Consider the following 22,035-nt stretch of genomic DNA (forward strand, 5'->3'; position numbering starts at 1 on the left):
AAAATCAAGTAGGGGCTCTTGTGTGACAAAGCCGCCAATTCTGACACTCGCCTTGCTGATGCTAAGGCCAACAACATGACCACCTTCCAGGTAAGAAATTTCAACTCAACCTTGTTAAGCGGTTCAAACCAGTGTGATTTTAGGAACTGCAACACCACGTTCAGGTCCCATGGTGCCACTGGAGGCACAAAAGGGGGCTGGATGTGCAGCACTCCCTTTACAAACGTCTGGACTTCTGGAAGAGAAGCCAATTCCTTCTGAAAGAAAATCGAGAGGGCCGAAATCTGTACCTTAACAGAGCCTAATTTCAGGCCCATATCCACTCCTGTCTGTAGGAAGTGGAGAAGACGACCCAGATGAAAATCTTCCGGAGGTGCATTCTTGGTCTCACACCAAGACACATGCTTTCGCCAGATACGGTGATAATGTTTTATCGTCACCTCCTTCCTAGCCTTTATTAACGTAGGGATGGCCTCTTCCGGAATCCCCTTTTTCGCTAGGATTCGGCATTCAACCGCCATGCCGTCAAACGTAACCGCGGTAAGTCTTGAAATACACAGGGCCCCTGCTGCAACAGGTCTTCCCTCAGAGGAAGAGGCCAGGGATCTCCTGTGAGCATCTCTTGTAGATCCGAGTACCAGGCCCTTCGAGGCCAGTCTGGGACAACGAGTATCGTTCGTACTCTTCTTCGTCTTATGATCTTCAACACTTTTGTGATGAGAGGAAGAGGAGGAAACACGTAGACCGATTTGAACACCCACGGTGTTACCAGAGCGTCCACTGCTATTGTCTGAGGGTCCCGAGACCTGGCGCAGTACCTCTGAAGTTTTTTGTTGAGGCGTGACGCCATCATGTCTATTTGAGGAGTTCCCCAAAGACGTGTTACGTCTGCAAAGACTTCTTGATGAAGTCCCCACTCTCCTGGATGGAGATCGTGTCTGCTGAGGAAGTCTGCTTCCCAGTTGTCCACTCCCGGAATGAAGACAGCTGACAGAGCGCTTACATGATTTTCCGCCCAGCGAAGGATCCTTGTGGCTTCCGCCATCGCGACTCTGCTTTTTGTCCCGCCTTGGCGGTTCACATGAGCCACTGCTGTGACATTGTCTGATTGAATCAGAACCGGTAGGTTTCGAAGAAAACTCTCCGCTTGTCGAAGGCCGTTGTAAATGGCCTTGAGTTCCAACACATTGATGTGTAGACAGGACTCCTGGTCTGACCAAAGACCCCAATGTTGTGTGACCGCTCCCCATCCTCGGAGGCTCGCGTCCGTGGTAACCAGGATCCAATTCTAAATTCCGAACCTGCGACCCTCCAGGAGGTGAGACCTTTGCAACCACCACAGGAGGGACACTCTGGTCCCTGGGGACAGAGTTATTTTCCGATGTAAGTGCAGATGGGACCCCGGACCACTTGTCCAGAAGTCCCAGTGAAAAGTCCTTGCATGGAACCTTCCGAAGGGAATGGCCTCGTAGGCCGCCACCATTTTCCCCAGAACTCGAGTGCATTGGTGAACTGACACCCTTTTCGGTTTTAGCAGGTCTCTGACCATGTTCGGTAAGTCTTGGGCTTTCTCTATTGGGAGGAAGACCTTCATTTGTTCCGTACCCAGTATCATACCTAGGAACGGTAGTCGAGTTGTCGGAATCAACTGTGACTTCGGTAGATTTAGAATCCAACCGTGTTGCTGGAGCACTCTCAACGAGAGCGCCACACTGTTCAGCAATTTCTCCCTTGATCTCGCTTTTATCAGGAGATCGTCCAAGTATTGGATAATTGTGACTCCATGCTTGCGCAGGACCACCATCATTTCCGCCATTATCTTGGTGAAAATCCTCGGGGCCGTGGAGAGTCCAAACGGCAACGTCTGAAATTGGTAATGACAATCCTGTACAGCGAATCTCAGGTATTCCTGATGGGGGCATATATGGGGACATGAAGGTACGCATCCTTTATGTCCAGAGACACCATAAACTCCCCCTCCTCCATGTTGGCTATTATCGCTCTGAGAGATTCCATTTTGAATTTGAATCTTCTTATGTACAGGTTTAGGGATTTCAGATTCAAAATAGGTCTGACCGAACAGTCCGGTTTCGGGACCACAAATAGGGTTGAATAGCAACCTCTTCCCTGCTGGTGCAGGGGAACCTTGATTATCACTTGCTGTATACACAGCGTTTGAATTGCAGCTAACACTACATCCCTTTCCGATGTGGAAGCTGGTAGCGCCGATTTGAAAAATCGGCGCGGGGGCACCTCCTCGAATTCCAATTTGTAACCCTGGGAAACTATTTCCAACACCCAGGGATTCAGGTCCGAACTGACCCAGGCCTGACTGAAAAGTCGAAGACGTGCCCCCACCAGTGCGGACTCCCTCAGGGGAGCCCCAGCGTCATGCTGTGGGTTTTGGAGCAGCCCAGGAAGTTCCTGGGCACCTGCCGAAGCAGGTGCTCTCTTGCCTCTGCCCTTACCTCTGGCGAGGAAAGAGGATCCCCGACCTCTTTTGGACTTGTGCGACCGAAAGGACTGCATCTGATAGGGTGTTACTTTCTTTTGCTGTTGGGGAATATATGGTAAAAAATTTGATGTGCCTGCTGTAGCTGTGGAAACCAGGTCCGTCAGCCCATCCCCAAACAATACATCACCCTTGTAGGGTAGTACTTCCATATGTTTCTTGGAATCCGCATCACCCGTCCATTGGCGAGTCCATAAGGATCTTCTCGCTGTGACAGACATGGCATTGGCCCTAGAAGCTAGCAATCCAATGTCCCTTTGAGCATCCCTCATAAATTAGACTGCGTCTTTAAATGAGAATTTACTCACCAGTAATTCTATTTCTCGTAGTCCGTAGTGGATGCTGGGGACTCCGTAAGGACCATGGGGAATAGACGGCTCCGCAGGAGACTGGGCACATCTAAAGAAAGATTTAGGTCTATCTGGTGTGCACTGGCTCCTCCCCCTATGACCCTCCTCCAAGCCTCAGTTAGGACACTGTGCCCGGAAGAGATGACACAATAAGGAAGGATTTTGAATCCCGGGTAAGACTCATACCAGCCACACCAATCACACCGTATAACTCGTGATAGGAACCCCGGTTAACAGTATGATAACAACGGAGCCTCTGAACAGATGGCTCGCAATAACAACCCGATTTGTGTAACAATAACTATTTACAAGTATTGCAGACAATCCGCACTTGGGATGGGCGCCCAGCATCCACTACGGACTACGAGAAATAGAATTACCGGTGAGTAAATTCTTATTTTCTCTGACGTCCTAGTGGATGCTGGGGACTCCGTAAGGACCATGGGGATTATACCAAAGCTCCCAAACAGGCGGGAGAGTGCGGATGACTCTGCAACACCGAATGAGAGAACTCCAGGTTCTCCTCAGCCAGGGTATCAAATTTGTAGAATTTTGCAAACGTGTTTGCCCCTGACCAAGTAGCAGCTCGGCAAAGTTGTAAAGCCGAGACCCCTCGGGCAGCCGCCCAAGATGAGCCCACCTTCCTTGTGGAATGGGCTTTTACAGATTTAGGCTGCGGTAGTCCCACCGCAGAATGCGCCAGCTGAATAGTGCTACAAATCCAGCGCGCGATAGTCTGCTTAGAAGCAGGAGCACCCAGTTTGTTGGGTGCATACAGGATAAACAGCGAGTCAGTTTTCCTGACTCCAGCCGTCCTGGAAACATAAATTTTCAGGGCCCTGACTACGTCCAGTAACTTGGAATCCTCCAAGTTCCTAGTAGCCGCAGGCATCACAATAGGCTGGTTCAAGTGAAACGCTGATACCACCTTCGGGAGAAACTGAGGACGAGTCCTCAACTCTGCCCTATCCATATGGAAAATCAGATAAGGGCTTTTATAGGACAAAGCCGCCAATTCTGACACACGCCTGCCCGAAGCCAGGGCCAACAGCATGACCACTTTCCACGTGAGATATTTCAAATCCACAGTCTTAAGTGGTTCAAACCAATGTGATATCAGGAACTCCAAAACCACATTGAGATCCCAAGGTGCCACTGGGGGCACAAAAGGAGGCTGAATACGCAGAACACCTTTGACAAAAGTCTGAACTTCAGGCAGTGAAGCCAGTTCTTTCTGGAAGAAAATCGACAGAGCCGAAATCTGGACCTTAATGGACCCCAATTTGAGGCCCAACGTCACGACCCCTGCTTGCAGGAAATGCAGGAATCGACCCAGTTGAAATTCCTCCGTTGGGGCCTTCCTGGCCTCACACCAAGCAACATATTTCCGCCAAATGCGGTGATAATGTTTTGCGGTGACATCCTTCCTGGCTTTGATCAGGGTAGGGTTGACTTCCTCCGGAATGCCCTTTTCCTTCAGGATCCGGTGTTCAACCGCCATGCCGTCAAACGTAGCCGCGGTAAGTCTTGGAACAGCAGGGCCCCTGCTGCAGCAGGTCCTGTCTGAGCGGCAGAGGCCAAGGGTCCTCTGAAAGCATCTCTTGAAGTTCCGGGTACCAAGCTCTTCTTGGCCAATCCGGAACCACGAGTATAGTTTTCACTCCTCGCCTTCGTATTATTCTCAGTACCTTGGGAATGAGAGGCAGAGGAGGAAACACATAAACCGACTGGTACACCCACGGTGCTACCAGAGCGTCCACAGCGATCGCCTGAGGGTCCCTTGACCTGGCGCAATATCTGTGGCTTCTGCCATTGCCCTCCTGCTTCTTGTGCCACCCTGTCTGTTTACATGGGCGAACGCCGTGATGTTGTCTGATTGGATCAGTACCGGCTGGTTCTGAAGCAGGGGCCTTGCTTGGCTTAGGGCATTGTAAATGGCCCTTAGCTCTAGAATATTTATGTGAAGCGAAATCTCCTGATTTGACCACAGTCCTTGGAAATTTCTTCCCTGTGTGACTGCACCCCAGCCCCGAAGGCTGGCATCCGTGGTCACCAGGACCCAGTCCTGTATTCCGAATCTGCGGCCCTCTAGTAGATGAGCCCTCTGCAGCCACCACAGCAGCGACACCCTGGTCCTTGCCGACAGGGTTATCCGCTGTTGCATCTGGAGATGGGACCCGGACCATTTGTCCAACCGGTCCCACTGGAAAGTCCTTGCGTGGAACCTTCCGAATGGAATTGCTTCGTACGAAGCTACCATTTTTCCCAGGACTCGTGTGCATTGATGTACCGACACCTGTCCCGGTTTTAGGAGGTCTCTGACTAGAGATGACAACTCCTCGGCTTTTTCCACTGGAAGAAACACTTTTTTCTGGTCTGTGTCCAGAATCATTCCCAGGAACAGAAGACGTGTCGTCGGGACCAGCTGTGACTTTGGAATATTGAGAATCCAGCCGTGCTGTTGTAGCACTTCCTGAGAAAGTGCTACCCCCACTACCAACTGATCCTTGGACCTCGCCTTTATCAGGAGATCGTCCAAGTACGGGATAATTAAAATTCCCTTCTTGCAAAGGAGTATCATCATTTCGGCCATTACCTTGGTAAAGACCCTCGGTGCCGTGGATAACCCAAACGGCAGCGTCTGGAACTGATAGTGACAGTCCTGTACCACAAATCTGAGGTACTCCTGGTGAGGAGGGTAAATGGGGACATGCAGGTACGCATCCTTGATGTCCAGGGAGACTATGTAATCCCCCTCGTCCAGGCTCGCGATAACCGCCCTGAGCGATTCCATCTTGAACTTGAACCTTTTGATATAAGTGTTCAAGGATTTTAAATTTAAGATGGGTCTCACCGAACCGTCCGGTTTCGGTACCACAAACATTGTGGAATAGTAACCCTTCCCTTGCTGAAGGAGGGGTACCCTGACAATCACTTGCTGTGAATACAGTTTTTCGATAGCCACCAACACTGCCTCCCTGGCAGTGGGAGTTGCTGGTAAGGCAGATTTTAGAAAACGGCGGGGGGGGGGGGGGGGGGGGAGTCTCGAATTCCAGCCTGTACCCCTGAGAAACTACTTGAAGGGTCCAGGGATCCACCTGTGAGAGAGCCCACTGTGTGCTGAAATTTCTGAGACGGGCCCCCACCGTACCCGGATTCGCCTGTGAAGCCCCAGCGTCATGCTGTGGACTTACCGGACGCGGGGGAGGACTTTTGCTCTTGGGAACTGGCTGTATGTTGCAGCTTTTTCCCTCTACCTTTGCCTCTCGGCAGAAAGGATGCGCCTCGAGCCCTCTTGTGTTTATGGGGCCGAAAGGACTGTACTTGATAATACGGTGCCTTCTTTTGCTGTGGGGTAGCCTCTGGCAAAAATGTTGATTTCCCAGCCGTAGCTGTGGAAACGAGGTCTGAAAGACCATCCCCAAACAGTTCCACCCCCTTATAAGGCAAAACTTCCATGTGCCTTTTTGAATCGGCATCACCTGACCACTGCCGAGTCCATAACCCCCTTCTGGCGGCAATGGACATTGCGCTTATTTTTGATGCCAGCCGGCAAATATCCCTCTGTGCATCACGCATGCATAAGACAGCGTCTTTTATATGTTCTACTGTCAGCAAAATAGTGTCCCTATCCAGGGTATCAATATTATCCGACAGGGAATCTGACCACGCAGCAGCAGCACTGCACATCCATGCTGATGCAATCGCTGGTCGCAATATAATGCCCGTGTGTGTATATATAGCTTTTAGGGTAGCCTCCTGCTTTCTATCAGCAGGATCCTTTAGGGCGGCCGTATCCGGAGACGGTAGTGCCACCTGTTTTGATAAACGTGTAAGCGCTTTATCTACCCTAGGGGATGTTTCCCAACGTGACCTATCCTCTGGCGGGAAAGGGTACGCTGCCAATAACCGTTTAGAAATTATCAATTTCTTATCGGGGGAAGTCCAGGCTTCCTCACACACCTCATTTAATTCCTCAGATGCAGGAAAAACTACTGGTAGTTTTTTCTCACCGAACATAATACCCTTTTTTGTGGTACCTGGGGTACTATCAGAAATGTGTAATACATTTTTCATTGCCTCAATCATGTAACGGGTGGACATATTGGAGGGTACACTAGTCTCATCGTTAGCGGGCGTTTTAAAGCCCCTGATGACATTTGAGACGCTGGAACAGTCACAAGCTGAGTAGCCGGCTGTCCTATGTCGTCAAACCTTTTATGTAAGGAGCTGACACTGTCACGTAATTCCTTCCATAAGTCCATCCACACAGGTGTCGACCCCTCAGGGGGTGACAACACATTTACAGGCATTTGCTCTGCCTCCACATCATTTTCCTCATCATACATGTCGACACAGCGGTACCGACACACAGCACACACACAGGGAATGCTCTGACAGAGGACAGGACCCCACAAAGCCCTTTGGGGAGACAGAGGGAGAGTATGCCAGCACACACCAGAGCGCTATATACCACAGGGATATCACCTATAAAGAGTGTTTTCCCTTATAGCTGCATATATATATTATACTATACTTTCTTTCTAGGAGCTCAGGAGAGCCCCTAGTGTGCATCCAGCTCGGCCGGGCACAGAAATCTAACTGAGGCTTGGAGGAGGGTCATAGGGGGAGGAGCCAGTGCACACCAGATAGACCTAAATCTTTCTTTAGATGTGCCCAGTCTCCTGCGGAGCCGTCTATTCCCCATGGTCCTTACGGAGTCCCCAGCATCCACTAGGACGTCAGAGAAATATGGGCTAGAGTTAGGAATATAGTATCCTTATCCATATTATCAAATTGATCTGTCAGCTCATCTGTCCAAGCTGCAATTGCGCTACACACCCATGCCGACGCAATTGTCAGTCTTAGCACAGCACCCGTATGAGAATAAATACACTTTAAGGTAGTTTCTTGCCTGCGATCTGCAGGGTCCTTAAGGGCTGCTGTGTCAGAAGATGGTAGCGCCACTTTCTTGGACAAGCGCGTCAGGGCTTTGTCCACAGTGGGGGGTGATTCCCAAATCTCCCTGTCCTGCTTAGGGAAAGGGTATGCCATATAAATTCTTTTGGGGATCTGCGGTCTCTTATCCGGAGTCTCCCAAGCTTTTCCAAAGAATTCATTTAATTCATGAGATGTGGGAAAGTTAATAATCTGTTTCTTTTCCTTAAACATGTGTACCCTTGTGTCGGGGACCGAGGGTTCATCCACAATATGCAACACATCCCTTATTGCCACAATCATACACTGAATGGTTTTAGTCACCCAAGGGTGCAATTTTACTTCGTCATAGTCGACACTGGAATCAGAATCCGTGTCGGTAGTAGTGTCTTGTGTTAAGGGACGCTTTTGAGACCCCGACGGGCCCTGTGAGTCGGTCCAATCTGAGGATTGACCCCCTGATGTCCCCCCTAAATCAGCCTTATCAAGCCTTTTATGTAAAGATGCCACACTTGCATTCAACATATGCCACATGTCCATCCAATCTGGAGTCGGCACAACCGACGGGGACACACCACTCATTTGCTCCACCTCCTCCTTGGAGAAGCCTTCCGCCTCAGACATGTCGACACACACGTACCGTCACCCCACACACACAGGGATTAACCTATAAGAGGACAAAACCCCAACCAGGTTCTAAGGAGAGACAGAGAAAAAGTATGCCAGCACACACCAGCGCTTAAAAACACTGGAAAAAATATGTCCAGATAGCGCTTTTTTATATATAATATGCCAATTCCCACTCACTGCGTCGCTAATGTGCCCCCCTCCTCTTTTTTCCAGCCTGTGAGTTCAGCAGGGGAGAGACCAGGGAGCCAGCGTTTTCCTCATGCAGCTTCTGTGGAGAAAATGGCGCTGGTTAGTGCGGAGGATCAAGCCCCGCCCACCCGACGGCGGGCTTCGGTCCCAGTGATTTTTCCATAAAATGGCGGGGGATCATAGATTTACTGCCTCCGCAGTCTAATCCAACTGTATTTGTGCCAAAATGTGAGGTTTATAGCTGCCCAGGGCGCCCCCCCCTGCGCCCTGCACCCTTCAGTGCTGCTCTGTGTGTGTGTGACTGGGAGCAATGGCGCGCAGCTTACCGCTGCGCGCCTTACCTCATGAAGATCTGATGTCTTCTGCCGCCTAAGATGTCTTCTGCCTTCTCTATCCGGCTTCTATCTTCGGCATCTGTGAGGAGGACGGCGGCGCGTCTCCGGGACGAACCCCAGGTGAGACCTGTGTTCCGACTCTCTCTGGAGCTAATGGTGTCCAGTAGCCTTAGAAGCAGTGCCCAACTTGACAAGCCAGCTCTGCTTCTCTCTCCTCGGTCCCACGATGCAGGGAGCCTGTTGCCAACAGGACTCCCTGAAAATAAAAAAACCTAACAAAATTCTTTTTCCACAGAAAACTCTGGAGAGCTCTCTGCAGTGCACCCATTCTCCTCTGGACACAAGATCTAACTGAGGTCTGGAGGAGGGGCATAGAGGGAGGAGCCAGTGCACACCCATAGTCAAAGTTCTTTTTAGGTGCCCTATCTCCTGCGGAGCCCGTCTATACCCCATGGTCCTTACGGAGTCCCCAGCATCCTCTAGGACGTAAAAGAAATGATGGGAACACTAAAATAACACATCCTAGATCTGAATGAATGAAATATTCGTATTAAATACTTTGTTCTTTACATAGTTGAATGTGCTGACAACAAAATCACACAAAAATGATCAATGGAAATCAAATTTATTAACCTATGGAGGTCTGGATTTGGAGTCACACTCAAAATTAAAGTGGAAAAACACACTACAGGCTGATCCAACTTTGATGTAATGTCCTTAAAACAAGTCAAAATGAGGCTCAGTAGTGTGTGTGGCCTCCACGTGCCTGTATGACCTCCCTACAACGCCTGGGCATGCTCCTGATGAGGTGGCGGATTTGTCTCCTGAGGGATCTCCTCCCAGACCTGGACTAAAGCATCCGCCAACTCCAGGACAGTCTGTGGTGCAACATTGGTGGATGGAGCGAGACATGATGTCCCAGATGTGCTCAATTGGATTCAGGTCTGGGGAATGGGCAGGCCAGTCCATAGAATCAATGCCTTCGTCTTGCAGGAACTGCTGACACACTCCAGCCACATGAGGTCTAGCATTGTCTTGCATTAGGAGGAACCCAGGGCCCACCGCACCAGCATATGGTCTCACAAGGGGTCTGAGGATCTCATCTCGGTACCTAGTGGCAGTCAGGCTACCTCTGGCGAGCACATAGAGGGCTGTGCGGCCCCCCCAAAGAAATGCCACCCCACACCATTACTGACCCACTGCCAAACCGGTCATGCTGGAGGATGTTGCAGGCAGCAGAACATTCTCCTTGGCATCTCCAGACTCTGTCACGTCTGTCACTTGTGCTCAGTGAGAACCTGCTTTCATCTGTGAAGAGCACAGGGCGCCAGTGGTGAATTTGCCAATCTTGGTGTTCTCTGGCAAATGCCAAATGTCCTGAACGGTGTTGGGCTGTAAGCACAACCCCCACCTGTGGACGTTGGGCCCTCATAACACCCTCATGGAGTCTGTTTCTGATCATTTGAGTAGACACATGCACATTTGTGGCTTGCTGGAGGTCATTTTGCAGGGCTCTGGCAGTGCTCCTCCTGTTCCTCCTTGCACAAAGGCGGAGGTAGCGGTCCTGCTGCTGGGTTGTTGCCCTCCTACGGCCTCCTCCACATCTCCTGATGTACTGGCCTGTCTCCTGGTAGCGCCTCCATGCTCTGGACACTACGCTGACAGACACAGCAAACCTTCTTGCCACAGCTCTCATTGATGTGCCATCCTGGATGAGCTGAACTACCTGAGCCACTTGTGTGGGTTGTAGACTCCGTCTCATGCTACCACTAGAGTGAAAGCACCGCTAGCTTTCAAAAGTGACCAAAACATCAGCCAGAAAGCATAGGAGCTGAGAAGTGGTCTGTGGTCACCACCTGCAGAACAACTCCTTTATTGGGGGTGTCTTGCTAATTACCTATAATTTCCACCTGTTGTCTATTCCATTTGCACAACAGCATGTGAAATTGATTGTCAATCAGTGTTGCTTCCTAAGTGGACAGTTTTATTTCACAGAAGTGTGATTGACTTGGAGTTACATTGTGTTGTTTAAGTGTTCCCTTTATTTTTTTGAGCAGTGTATATATATTGTATATCTATCTATCTAAATATATATCTCAGAACTATATACATATATCCATCTCATATCTATATATATATATATCTATCCATCTCATATCTATATCTATCTGTCTGTCTCATATCTATATCTGTCTCATATCTATATATCTATTTCGGATCTATCTCATGTTTATATCATGTCACTAACACTTTGTGAAGCTTTAGATATAAAATAAAAAAATACTATCAGTGTGTCTGTCAATCTATACAGTATACCTGATATCTATCTCATGGTGTGATAGGCATCTTCCAGATGGATACAATGCTGGGCACATGTTTTACCCACTTTCTATAAGAAATCCCTCTCTTCCATGAGAAGCACCATGTTGGCACACAGCAATATCCGCCCCTTGTACAGAAGGAGCATGCATGTAAAGGCATTTGTGTGTGTCTATATATCACATACTGTATAATTCACTATATGTGTTTTTTTTTTACGATAGTCTGTAACAATATTAGCTTCATGGCTCCTTTTGGTTTCACTAAAACTGGTAACTAGCACAGCCCATCCATATCTCATGTAAAACATGTGCAGGACTTCACAAATATCATGTGTGCTGCAGGCTGGCAATCTGTGCACTCATACAGGGGAGCAGCGCATATAAGGGGTATGTGTATTGTTCCTCTAATGCCAAGGTGCTGTCTCGGGTGATCCCGCCACCCCAAGAGCAACTCATCTGCCTCTTATCAGTTTATCATTACCGTACGTTATAATGAGGAATAATAGAAGGGAAATGTTTCCAATTCTATCTCATGGCAGCTTGTTCTATCTCATTCTATTTCCATGTGAATGTTTAATAACAAGTCACCCAAGTGATGGGAGCACAATGCTGAGTGTGCTGATGTAATGTATTTGATTGCTCACCTGTCTTGATAGTGCTTTCCACTTCCTAGAACCTGAAAACAGCAATAATGCAAACATTGAGAGACAACATACTGTGCGTATATTACATAGTTATCTTTTCACGTTTAGGCTATTTATGTACAGAAACCTCAATGACAATGTCCCTAGATGTGATTTTAATACATCTTAATTAACACAACACACACACGTGTGTGTGTGTGTGTGTGTGTGTGTGTGTGTGTGTGTGTGTGTGTGTGTGTGTATATATATATATATATATATACACACACACACACACACCCCTTTAAAACATTCTGGCGCCCCTGCGTGGCAGCATGAAGAATAGAATTTTCAAAACAAACAAAAAAGTTCCACATGTAATAAAGACAGAACCAGTGTCCTCTCCCTCTCTTTGGAAACAAACTATGAATAAGGCTAACTGATTAAAGGATCATAAAAATGAAAGTTAAAAGAAGAAGGGGTTTAAACGAATTCAGTAGTTACACTTAATAATATAATAATAATTTTACAGAGTTGTGCACATTTTAGCGCACCAGGTGGAACATCCACATGCATCCGTGTAAGACATTGCGGTACGAATCAATTGCACTGTCTAAAAGAGACCTGGGGTGACATGTAATAGGATGAGATTTTTAGACTTTTGAGACTTTTAGTCAAAAAACGTCCGAAATCGCCTGTTTTGAGTAAATCGCAAATGTAATAGGATGCGAATTGCACTCTAATTCGATTTTTCCCAGAGAAAATCGCATATTTTCACCTGTCGATTTCATTTCGCACTTCAAATCGCATCCAGATGTTTTCCTATTCAAAAGTATACAACTCACAAATGTAATAGGATGCGATTTTGGAAATCGCACTTAAAAATTTACTAAAAACCACACACAAAACAGACCAGGTAGAGATAGGCGATTTGGAGTACTTCCACCATCCAAAAAACAAAAGGTTACATTTTGCACAGGTGAGCCATACTTTCATCAGAAACACCCTTACAAATACCCCTACATCATCCAGGGCACCTGTGAGGGATTGAGCAATGGAGTTTTTGCAGTCAGGAGTTGAGCTGTGTGTATGTGATATTGCACATTTGGAGGAGCTGCGCAGGAGTAGTGCGCAGGCTGTGCACCAGATCCAGGTCCCCAGACTACTCTGTCCTTAACGTAGGTACCGTGCGAGGGTGTACCTGGACTCCCTCTCAGATCAAGAGGTGGTGGAGATGTTTTAGCTGGACTGCACAAACCTCTTGAGCTTATATGAGCAGGTGAGACATGATTTGGAGCCATATGGCTCTGCCAACTATGCAGTGCATGGGCAGCTAAAAATTAATGTGTGCCCTGCACTTTTTTGCCACAGGCACCACTCAGTCTGTGAGCTCTTGGTTCGCTGGGGGGTTAAACAAGCCACTATCGCAAGGCATTTATCTCAAGTGTTATATGCCTTGAAGAAGCTGTGGCACACATATATCACATTCCCAAGTTCTGAGTCCAAGTGGCAGGACCTGAAGGTGGCATTCTATCGTCTTTCAGCATTCCCTAATGTGCTGGGGGCCATAGACTGCACCCACATTGGGATTCGGGCACCACACGTGAGAGAGTATGTCTTTGTCAATCGACGTGGGCATCACTCCCTCAATGTGCAGGTGTTGTGTGACGCTGACCTTAGAACTCTCAGTGTGGTTGCAGGTTACCCAGGGTCTTGCCATGATGCCTATAGCCTGCGTCACTCATCCCTTCGGGATAGCTTCCAGCAGCACACCATGCCTGAGGGATGGCTACTTGGTAGGTACATTCAAGTTATCTTTTAATGTGTTTCCTAATATGTCCTTTTAAAAGTACTGTTTTAATGCCTAACAATGCAGCATGACCCTGACCCATAATGGTGTGCTTATTTGGTCAGTAACACTTATTTGTGCCATGAAGTCAACGTACATTCCTCTAATGATTGTGCTTATGTGTAGTAATAACTGGCTGTTAGGGTCTGGTAATTAACTATACCTTAGTGTGTAGCAAATACCTAAAAGCAACTGTAATTAATCATTCACAACCACAACTTATGTTTTGCAGGGGATTCAGGGTATGGGTGTCCACCGTGGATCATGACACCTCTGCGTAATCCACAAGGCCCTTCACAGCACTAATATAATTATGCACACATTGCCACCCGCAATGTTGTGGAACGCACTTTTGGGGTGCTTACGCACCATATTAGTGCGGTGGTTATCCTTCCCCAGAAGCAGATTAAAAACTGGCACCATTGCCCTGACTAGGGCAGTTTTTCTCATAGGAGAAACGCATATGACGACCACTGGGAGTACGCCCTGGCATAGGGCCTTCCTCGCCCTCCTCATCCTCCTCTGCGGCCTCCTCCTCCTCCTCAAACTGGCCCCCATCACCCTCCTCTGCCTGCCAGTTGACGTCACTAAGGAGAGGCTCCTCCAGCTCTTCCTCCTGCTCCCTCTCAAAATCCTCCTCCTCTGTGTCAGTTTGCCTGCTTCCAGCACCAGCCTCCTCCTGCTCCTCATGCTGAGCCTGCTCCTCCTGACTCCTCCCAGCCACTGCTCTCCTTGCCATGATGCTGCCTCTCTCCATGATGCTCTCTCTGCCTCTCTTAGTCACTCTCCTCTCCATCTTAGGGTCTGTACACACGGTGAGATCCTTGCTATGCCCGATTTTTACTTGTGATTTCCCTTGAACTCCCCGGAGCCCAGCACCACGATTTTGACTAACTTTTCTTGAGATATGGACTGTGTGTGCTTACGATTTTGGCTTATGTGAGATGTCATTGACATGTGAGATGAACTAGATAGTACACCGATCTAGCAAGGATTGACTTGCCTGCACAGTCTATCTTTTCTTACGTTGCCGACCTGGCAGGACCGCGCATCGGGATCGAATCGGGATCGCAAGGTGACTTTCACCTTGCGATCTGCACTGACTTTACTTGCGATTTTGACTATATAGTCAAAATCGAAAGAAAATATCTCACCGTGTGTACACACCCTAACACTCCTCCCAGCCTAACAAAGGGCAAAATGGCGCTGGAGCCCTTTATATAGGGTTTGTGATGCAGATTCCAGGGGACTTAGCTTGGCCATTAGGTAGGGTTCTTTGCTTGTGTGTAATGGTGGTGTTGTAAATCGCATTCTGGTTGGTCAGAAAAGTGCATATTACCGGGTCATAATATCACGACAAATCGCATGTTTCACTCCTGAATTGGCATCCTATTACATTTGCGATTTCGTAAAAAACTTAACGCTTTCAAAACATGCGATAGGGGGCGATTTCGGAATCTTACTAAAAATCGCATCCTATTACATGTCACCCCTTGTGCGTTACTCACAAATAGAAAGTGCAGCTTGCAATTATCTGTTGGGAACAAAAGCTGACTGATTCTTGGACTTTGCAGTTACTTATTACACAGACTCATTTTACAATATGGTTGTGTCTTAAAGATGGCGCTGCCCAGTGAAACCAACGTGGCTGGATAGTGAATTAATATGCTTACAGATATAATAAAATATCTTATTTAATAGAATAACAATGTGGAACAATATATGCATAAAACATTAAATGAAAATATTTTTTCTTTTGAATTAAAGAGATGGCACTCTTTAAAACACCTGTGACCTGCACCTGGGAGATGAATACAGCGCCACTGGTTGAAGCCTAGGAGCCAGATGCAGGGTAAACCGGTTACTTTGCATGCACTACAGCAACACCTGCGGCTCCTCCTCACCGGTTGCGGTATGCTCCACCTTCCTAATTTCTCTTATCTGTTTTAAAGAATGCCATCTCTTTAAAACAGATTAGACCTCTACCAGGATTATTGTGTGCAGTGTGATGTGTTTGATTAGCTTTATACCTATAACCAAGCATTTTTATACTGAAACATGAAAGTAAATGAGACGTACTCCTGGGCTCATCTGTTGTGACGGACTCTAGGAAGTCTCTTGGGGTCATGTACAGCTGTCCATCAAATTGTAAGGATGCAAATGAACGAAAGCGCTGCTCCCGAGAACTCGCGAACATGTCCAAGTCCTCCAATTCTGGCCTATCTGCTGAGCTCTGCAAGACGATAAGATGGAATTTATGTACTTCTTGTGAAACACAGATTTTAACATTAAAAATTGTTACTGAATACACATAGCATCCTTCTGTATTTGGGTGGTCATTCTGAGTTGATCGCTAGCTGCATTCGTTCAAAAAACGGCACTTCTGCGCATGCTGCGCAATGCGCACGCGCGACGTACTATTACAACAAACGATGTAGTTTCACACAGGGTCTAGTGAAGCTTTTCAGTCGAACTGCTGACCGCAGAGTGAATGACAGGAAGAGGGCGTTTCTGGGTGTCAACTGATCGTTTTCAGGGGGTGTTCGGAAAAACGAAGGTGTGGCTGGAAAAATGCAGGCGTGGCTGGGCGAACGCAGGGCGCGTTTGTGACGTCAAAACAGGATCTGAACAGTCTGAAGTGATTGCAAGCTCTGAGTAGGTTTAGAGCTACTCGGAAACTGCACAAAAAACTTTGTAGCCGCTCTGCGATCCTTTCGTTCGCACTTCTGCATACACTCCCAGTGGGCGTCGGCATAACGTTTGCACGGCTGTTAAAAACAGCTAGCGAGCGATCAACTCGGAATGACCACCATGGTACAATGCTATAAAATATGTATGCTTGCTAAATTGCGCATTGTTTTTAGGCGACCTACTATTGACTGGATGGATGAATGAATTAATAAAGTAAGGGGGGAATACAATTAGCCAATAACTCACTGCAAGCTATTAGCGCCTGGGTTAAGAGCCCGAAACAATTTAATTACTGCTGCGTTAAGAACAGAGGGTACACTTAATTTGTATTTTTGCTCGCACCTCATGAGGGAATCTATGCTTTACTGATCGTTAGCCGTAGGCTTACTGCGTGATATAACTGAATAGCTTTAGGAGGTAAAATACTGTGGTACGTCCCACAGCTATTCACCCCTTAGATGGGAACAAGGCTTTAATGCAAATTAAGAAATGAGAGACAACAAGGGGAGATCCATCCTGAAGAGCTTACAATCTAAAGCTGGGTACACACTTGATATGTTGTATGTATTCATATTGGGCACATCGTCTAGTGTGTACCCGCTATGTCGCTGATGATGCATGCATCATCAGTGACATCCTCCATCAGCTCTACATGCAGGGACGACGGAAGACATCGCTAGCAAGGACCATGCTGCCGAATGCAGCATGGCCCCACCATCGGTGCCTGCATCATCAAGTGTGTATGCACTTGCCAATGCCGGTGACGGCTCCCCCGCTGGGTCCCGTCGCTGACGATGTCGCTGGGTACACATGTCGTCTAGTGTGTACCCAGCTTAATACACTGTAAGAGAATAACAGGAACACTAGGTGATAAACTTATTAAACACAGTGAAATATGTGCACAGGGGTTGGAAGTTCCAGAGATAAAAAGAAAGATAGAGGGATGGAAAAAAAGATGAATGTGAAAAGGCTTTGTTGGATAAGGGTGACAACTACAGACCAGTCTTGGCGTCACTGGTAGGGATACAGTAGGTTGGTATTTCGTTTTAACTCTGTCCTTGGCGTTGTGAATAAGTGCACCCTGAATTACCAACGGTGCACCCCTTGTTCATGCTCCTTTATCCAACATCCTCTTCCCTGTTATTTCACTGAGGAAAACAGTTTAATTGGTAAGACTAAAAATAGCAATACACAGACAAAATCTAAAGGAACATAAAACTATTTATAGGTTGTTCCCTGACCAGTGCAGCTTTAGGGCATAAGCCAGGTTTGCCTCTATACTAAATACAGCCCCTGAAAAGGTGATTAAGGGCAAATTGTATGCGGATGTAGTCAGGATCCTGGTGGCTGGGATCCTGGCGGTCAGAATACTGACACCGGGATCCCGACCGCCAGAATGCCGACAGCGCCACCACAATTATTCCCACTGCTGGGTGTCCACGACACACATGTAGTGGGAATAGAACCTGTGGCAAGTGCAGCGAGCCCCCAAGCCCGCAGTGTGGCAAGCGCAGAGAGTCACCGAGCCCGCAAGGGGCTTCGTTGCGCTCACCCCCCTGTTGGCATTCTGGTTGTCGGGATCCCGGCGTCAGTATTCTGACCGCCTGGATTCCGTACCCAACCCGGATGTATGTTTGGAAAAACAAAAACACATAAGGCAGGATGTACTAAAAGGAAAAATAAGATTTTACTCACCGGTCAATCTATTTCTCGTAGTCCGTAGTGGATGCTGGGAATTCCGTAAGGACCATGGGGAATAGCGGCTCCGCAGGAGACTTGGCACAACTAAAGAAAGCTTTAGGACTACCTGGTGTGCACTGGCTCCTCCCTCTATGACCCTCCTCCAGACCTCAGTTAGGATACTGTGCCCGGAAGAGCTGACACAATAAGGAAAGGATTTGGAATCCCGGGTAAGACTCATACCAGCCACACCAATCACACCGTATAACTCGTGATACTATACCCAGTTAACAGTATGAAATATAACTGAGCCTCTCAACAGATGGCTCAACAATAACCCTTTAGTTAACCAATAACTATATACAAGTATTGCAGACAATCCGCACTTGGGACGAGCGCCCAGCATCCACTACGGACTACGAGAAATAGATTTACCGGTGAGTAAAATCTTATTTTCTCTAACGTCCTAAGTGGATGCTGGGAACTCCGTAAGGACCATGGGGATTATACCAAAGCTCCCAAACGGGCGGGAGAGTGCGGATGACTCTGCAGCACCGAATGAGCGAACTCTAGGTCCTCCTCAGCCAGGGTATCAAACTTGTAGAATTTAGCAAATGTGTTTGACCCCGACCAAGTAGCTGCTCGGCAAAGTTGTAAAGCCGATACCCCTCGGGCAGCCGCCCAAGAAGAGCCCACCTTCCTCGTGGAATGGGCTTTTACAGATTTAGGATGCGGCAGTCCAGCCGCAGAATGTGCAAGTTGAATCGTGCTACAGATCCAGTGAGCAATAGTCTGCTTTGAAGCAGGCGCACCCAACTGGTTGGGTGCATGCAGGATAAATAGCGAGTCAGTCTTTCTGACTCCAGCTGTCCTGGAAACATAGATTTTCAGGGCCCGGACTACGTCCAGCAACTTGGAATCCTCCAAGTCACGAGTAGCCGCAGGCACCACAATAGGCTGGTTCAAATGAAAAGCTGAAACCACCTTTGGGAGAAATTGGGGACGAGTCCTCAATTCCGCCCTATCCATATGGAAAATCAGATAAGGGCTTTTACATGATAAAGCCGTCAATTCTGACACACGCCTGGCCGAAGCTAAGGCCAACAGCATGACCACTTTCCACGTGAGATATTTTAAATCCACGGTTTTAAGTGGTTCAAACCAATGTGACTTTAGGAAATTTAACACCACGTTGAGATCCCAAGGTGCCACTGGGGGCACAAAAGGGGGCTGAATATGCAGCACTCCCTTAACAAATGTCTGAACTTCAGGTAGTGAAGCCAGTTCTTTCTGGAAGAAAATCGATAGAGCCGAAATCTGGACCTTAATGGAACCCAAGTTTAGGCCCATAGTCACCCCTGACTGTAGGAAGTGCAGAAAACGGCCCAGCTGAAATTCCTCCGTTGGGGCCTTCCTGGCCTCACACCACGCAACATATTTTCGCCATATGCGGTGATAATGGTTTGCGGTCACTTCTTTCCTAGCTTTAATCAGCGTAGGGATGACTTCATCCGGAATGCCCTTTTCCTTCAGGATCCGGCGTTCAACCGCCATGCCGTCAAACGCAGCCGCAGTAAGTCTTGGAACAGACAGGGCCCCTGCTGCAGCAGGTCCTGTCTGAGCGGCAGAGGCCATGGGTCCTCTGAGATCACCTCTTGAAGTTCTGGGTACCAAGCTCTTCTTGGCCAATCCGGAACAATGAGTATAGTTCTTACTCCTCTTCGTCTTATTATCCTCAGTACCTTGGGTATGAGAGGAAGAGGAGGGAACACATAAACCGACTGGTACACCCACGGTGTCACTAGAGCGTCCACAGCTATTGCCTGAGGGTCTCTCGACCTGGCGCAATATCTTTCTAGCTTTTTGTTGAGGCGGGACGCCATCATGTCCACCTGTGGCCGTTCCCGGCGATTTACAATCAGCTGAAACACTTCTGGATGAAGTCCCCACTCTCCCGGGTGGAGGTCGTGCCTGCTGAGGAAGTCTGCTTCCCAGTTGTCCACTCCCGGAATGAACACTGCTGACAGTGCTATCACATGATTTTCCGCCCATCGGAGAATCCTTGTGGCTTCTGCCATCGCCGTCCTGCTTCTTGTGCCGCCCTGTCTGTTTCAACACCGGCTGACCCTGAAGCAGAGGCCTTGCTTGACTTAGGGCATTGTAAATGGCCCTTAGTTCCAGGATATTTATGTGAAATGACGTTTCCATGCTTGACCACAAGCCCTGGAAATTTCTTCCCTGTGTGACTGCTCCCCAGCCTCTCAGGCTGGCATCCGTGGTCACCAGGACCCAGTCCTGAATGCCAAATCTGCTGCCCTCTAGAAGATGAGCACTCTGCAACCACCACAGGAGAGACACCCTTGTCCTTGGAGACAGGGTTATCCGCTGATGCATCTGAAGATGCGATCCGGACCATTTGTCCAGCAGATCCCACTGAAAAGTTCTTGTGTGGAATCTGCCAAATGGAATCGCTTCGTAAGAAGCCACCATTTTTCCCAGGACCCTTGTGCATTGATGCACTGACACTTGGCCTGGTTTTAGGAGGTTCCTGACTAGCTCGGATAACTCCCTGGCTTTCTCCTCCGGGAGAAACACCTTTTTCTGGACTGTGTCCAGAATCATCCCTAGGAACAGCAGACGTGTCGTCGGAATCAGCTGCGATTTTGGAATATTTAGAATCCACCCGTGCTGTCGTAGTACTACTTGAGATAGTGCTACTCCGACCTCTAACTGTTCCCTGGACCTTGCCCTTATCAGGAGATCGTCCAAGTAAGGGATAATTAAGACGCCTTTTCTTCGAAGAAGAATCATCATTTCGGCCATTACCTTGGTAAAGACCCGGGGTGCCGTGGACAATCCAAACGGCAGCGTCTGAAACTGATAGTGACAGTTCTGTACCACAAACCTGAGGTACCCTTGGTGAGAAGGGCAAATTGGGACATGGAGGTAAGCATCCTTGATGTCCAGAGACACCATATAGTCCCCTTCTTCCAGGTTCGCTATCACTGCTCTGAGTGACTCCATCTTGAATTTGAACCTTTGTATGTAAGTGTTCAAGGATTTCAGATTTAAAATAGGTCTCACCGAGCCGTCCGGCTTCGGTACCACAAACAGCGTAGAATAATACCCCTTTCCCTGTTGTAGGAGGGGTACCTTGATTATCACCTGCTGGGAATACAGCTTGTGAATGGCTTCCAATACCGCCTCCCTGTCGGAGGGAGACGTTGGTAAAGCAGACTTCAGGAACCGGCGAGGGGGAGACGTCTCGAATTCCAATTTGTACCCCTGAGATACTACCTGCAGGATCCAGGGGTCCACTTGCGAGTGAGCATTCTTGAGACGACCCCCCACCGTACCCGAGTCCGCTTGTAAGGCCCCAGCGTCATGCTGAGGACTTGGCAGAAGCGGGGGAGGGCTTCTGTTCCTGGGAAGAGGCTGCCTGCTGCAGTCTTTTTCCCCTTCCTCTGCCCCGGGGCAGATATGAGTGGCCTTTTGCCCGCTTGCCCTTATGGGTACGAAAGGACTGAGCCTGAAAAGACGGTGTCTTTTTCTGCTGAGAGGTGACCTGGGGTAAAAAGGTGGATTTCCCAGCCGTTGCCGTGGCCACCAGGTCCGATAGACCGACCCCAAATAACTCCTCCCCTTTATACGGCAATACTTCCATATGCCGTTTGGAATCCGCATCACCTGACCACTGCCGCGTCCATAACCCTCTTCTGGCAGAAATGGACAGCGCACTTACTCTTGATGCCAGAGTGCAAATATCCCTCTGTGCATCTCGCATATATAGAAATGCATCCTTTAAATGCTCTATAGTCAATAATATACTGTCCCTGTCCAGGGTATCAATATTTTCAGTCAGGGAATCCGACCAAGCCACCCCAGCACTGCACATCCAGGCTGAGGCGATTGCTGGT

General features: G+C 48.3%; 1 protein-coding gene across 10 annotated transcripts in view; it reads right to left on the reverse strand.

The window, feature by feature from the left end:
- The window catches only part of MICU3 (mitochondrial calcium uptake family member 3), a 284,701-nt gene that overhangs the window by 183,222 nt on the left and 79,444 nt on the right, over positions 1-22,035 (reverse strand). For all 10 annotated transcript variants that reach the window (XM_063920856.1, XM_063920855.1, XM_063920852.1 and 7 more), the window contains exons 2-3: positions 15,827-15,980; positions 11,920-11,951 (exon numbers count right to left, since the gene is read on the reverse strand). In XM_063920856.1, the coding sequence (XP_063776926.1) occupies positions 11,920-11,951; positions 15,827-15,980 (186 nt within the window). The remainder of the gene's footprint in view (positions 1-11,919; positions 11,952-15,826; positions 15,981-22,035) is intronic.

The sequence above is a fragment of the Pseudophryne corroboree genome, chromosome 1 (assembly GCF_028390025.1).
Source record: "Pseudophryne corroboree isolate aPseCor3 chromosome 1, aPseCor3.hap2, whole genome shotgun sequence".
Classification (NCBI taxonomy): domain Eukaryota; kingdom Metazoa; phylum Chordata; class Amphibia; order Anura; family Myobatrachidae; genus Pseudophryne; species Pseudophryne corroboree.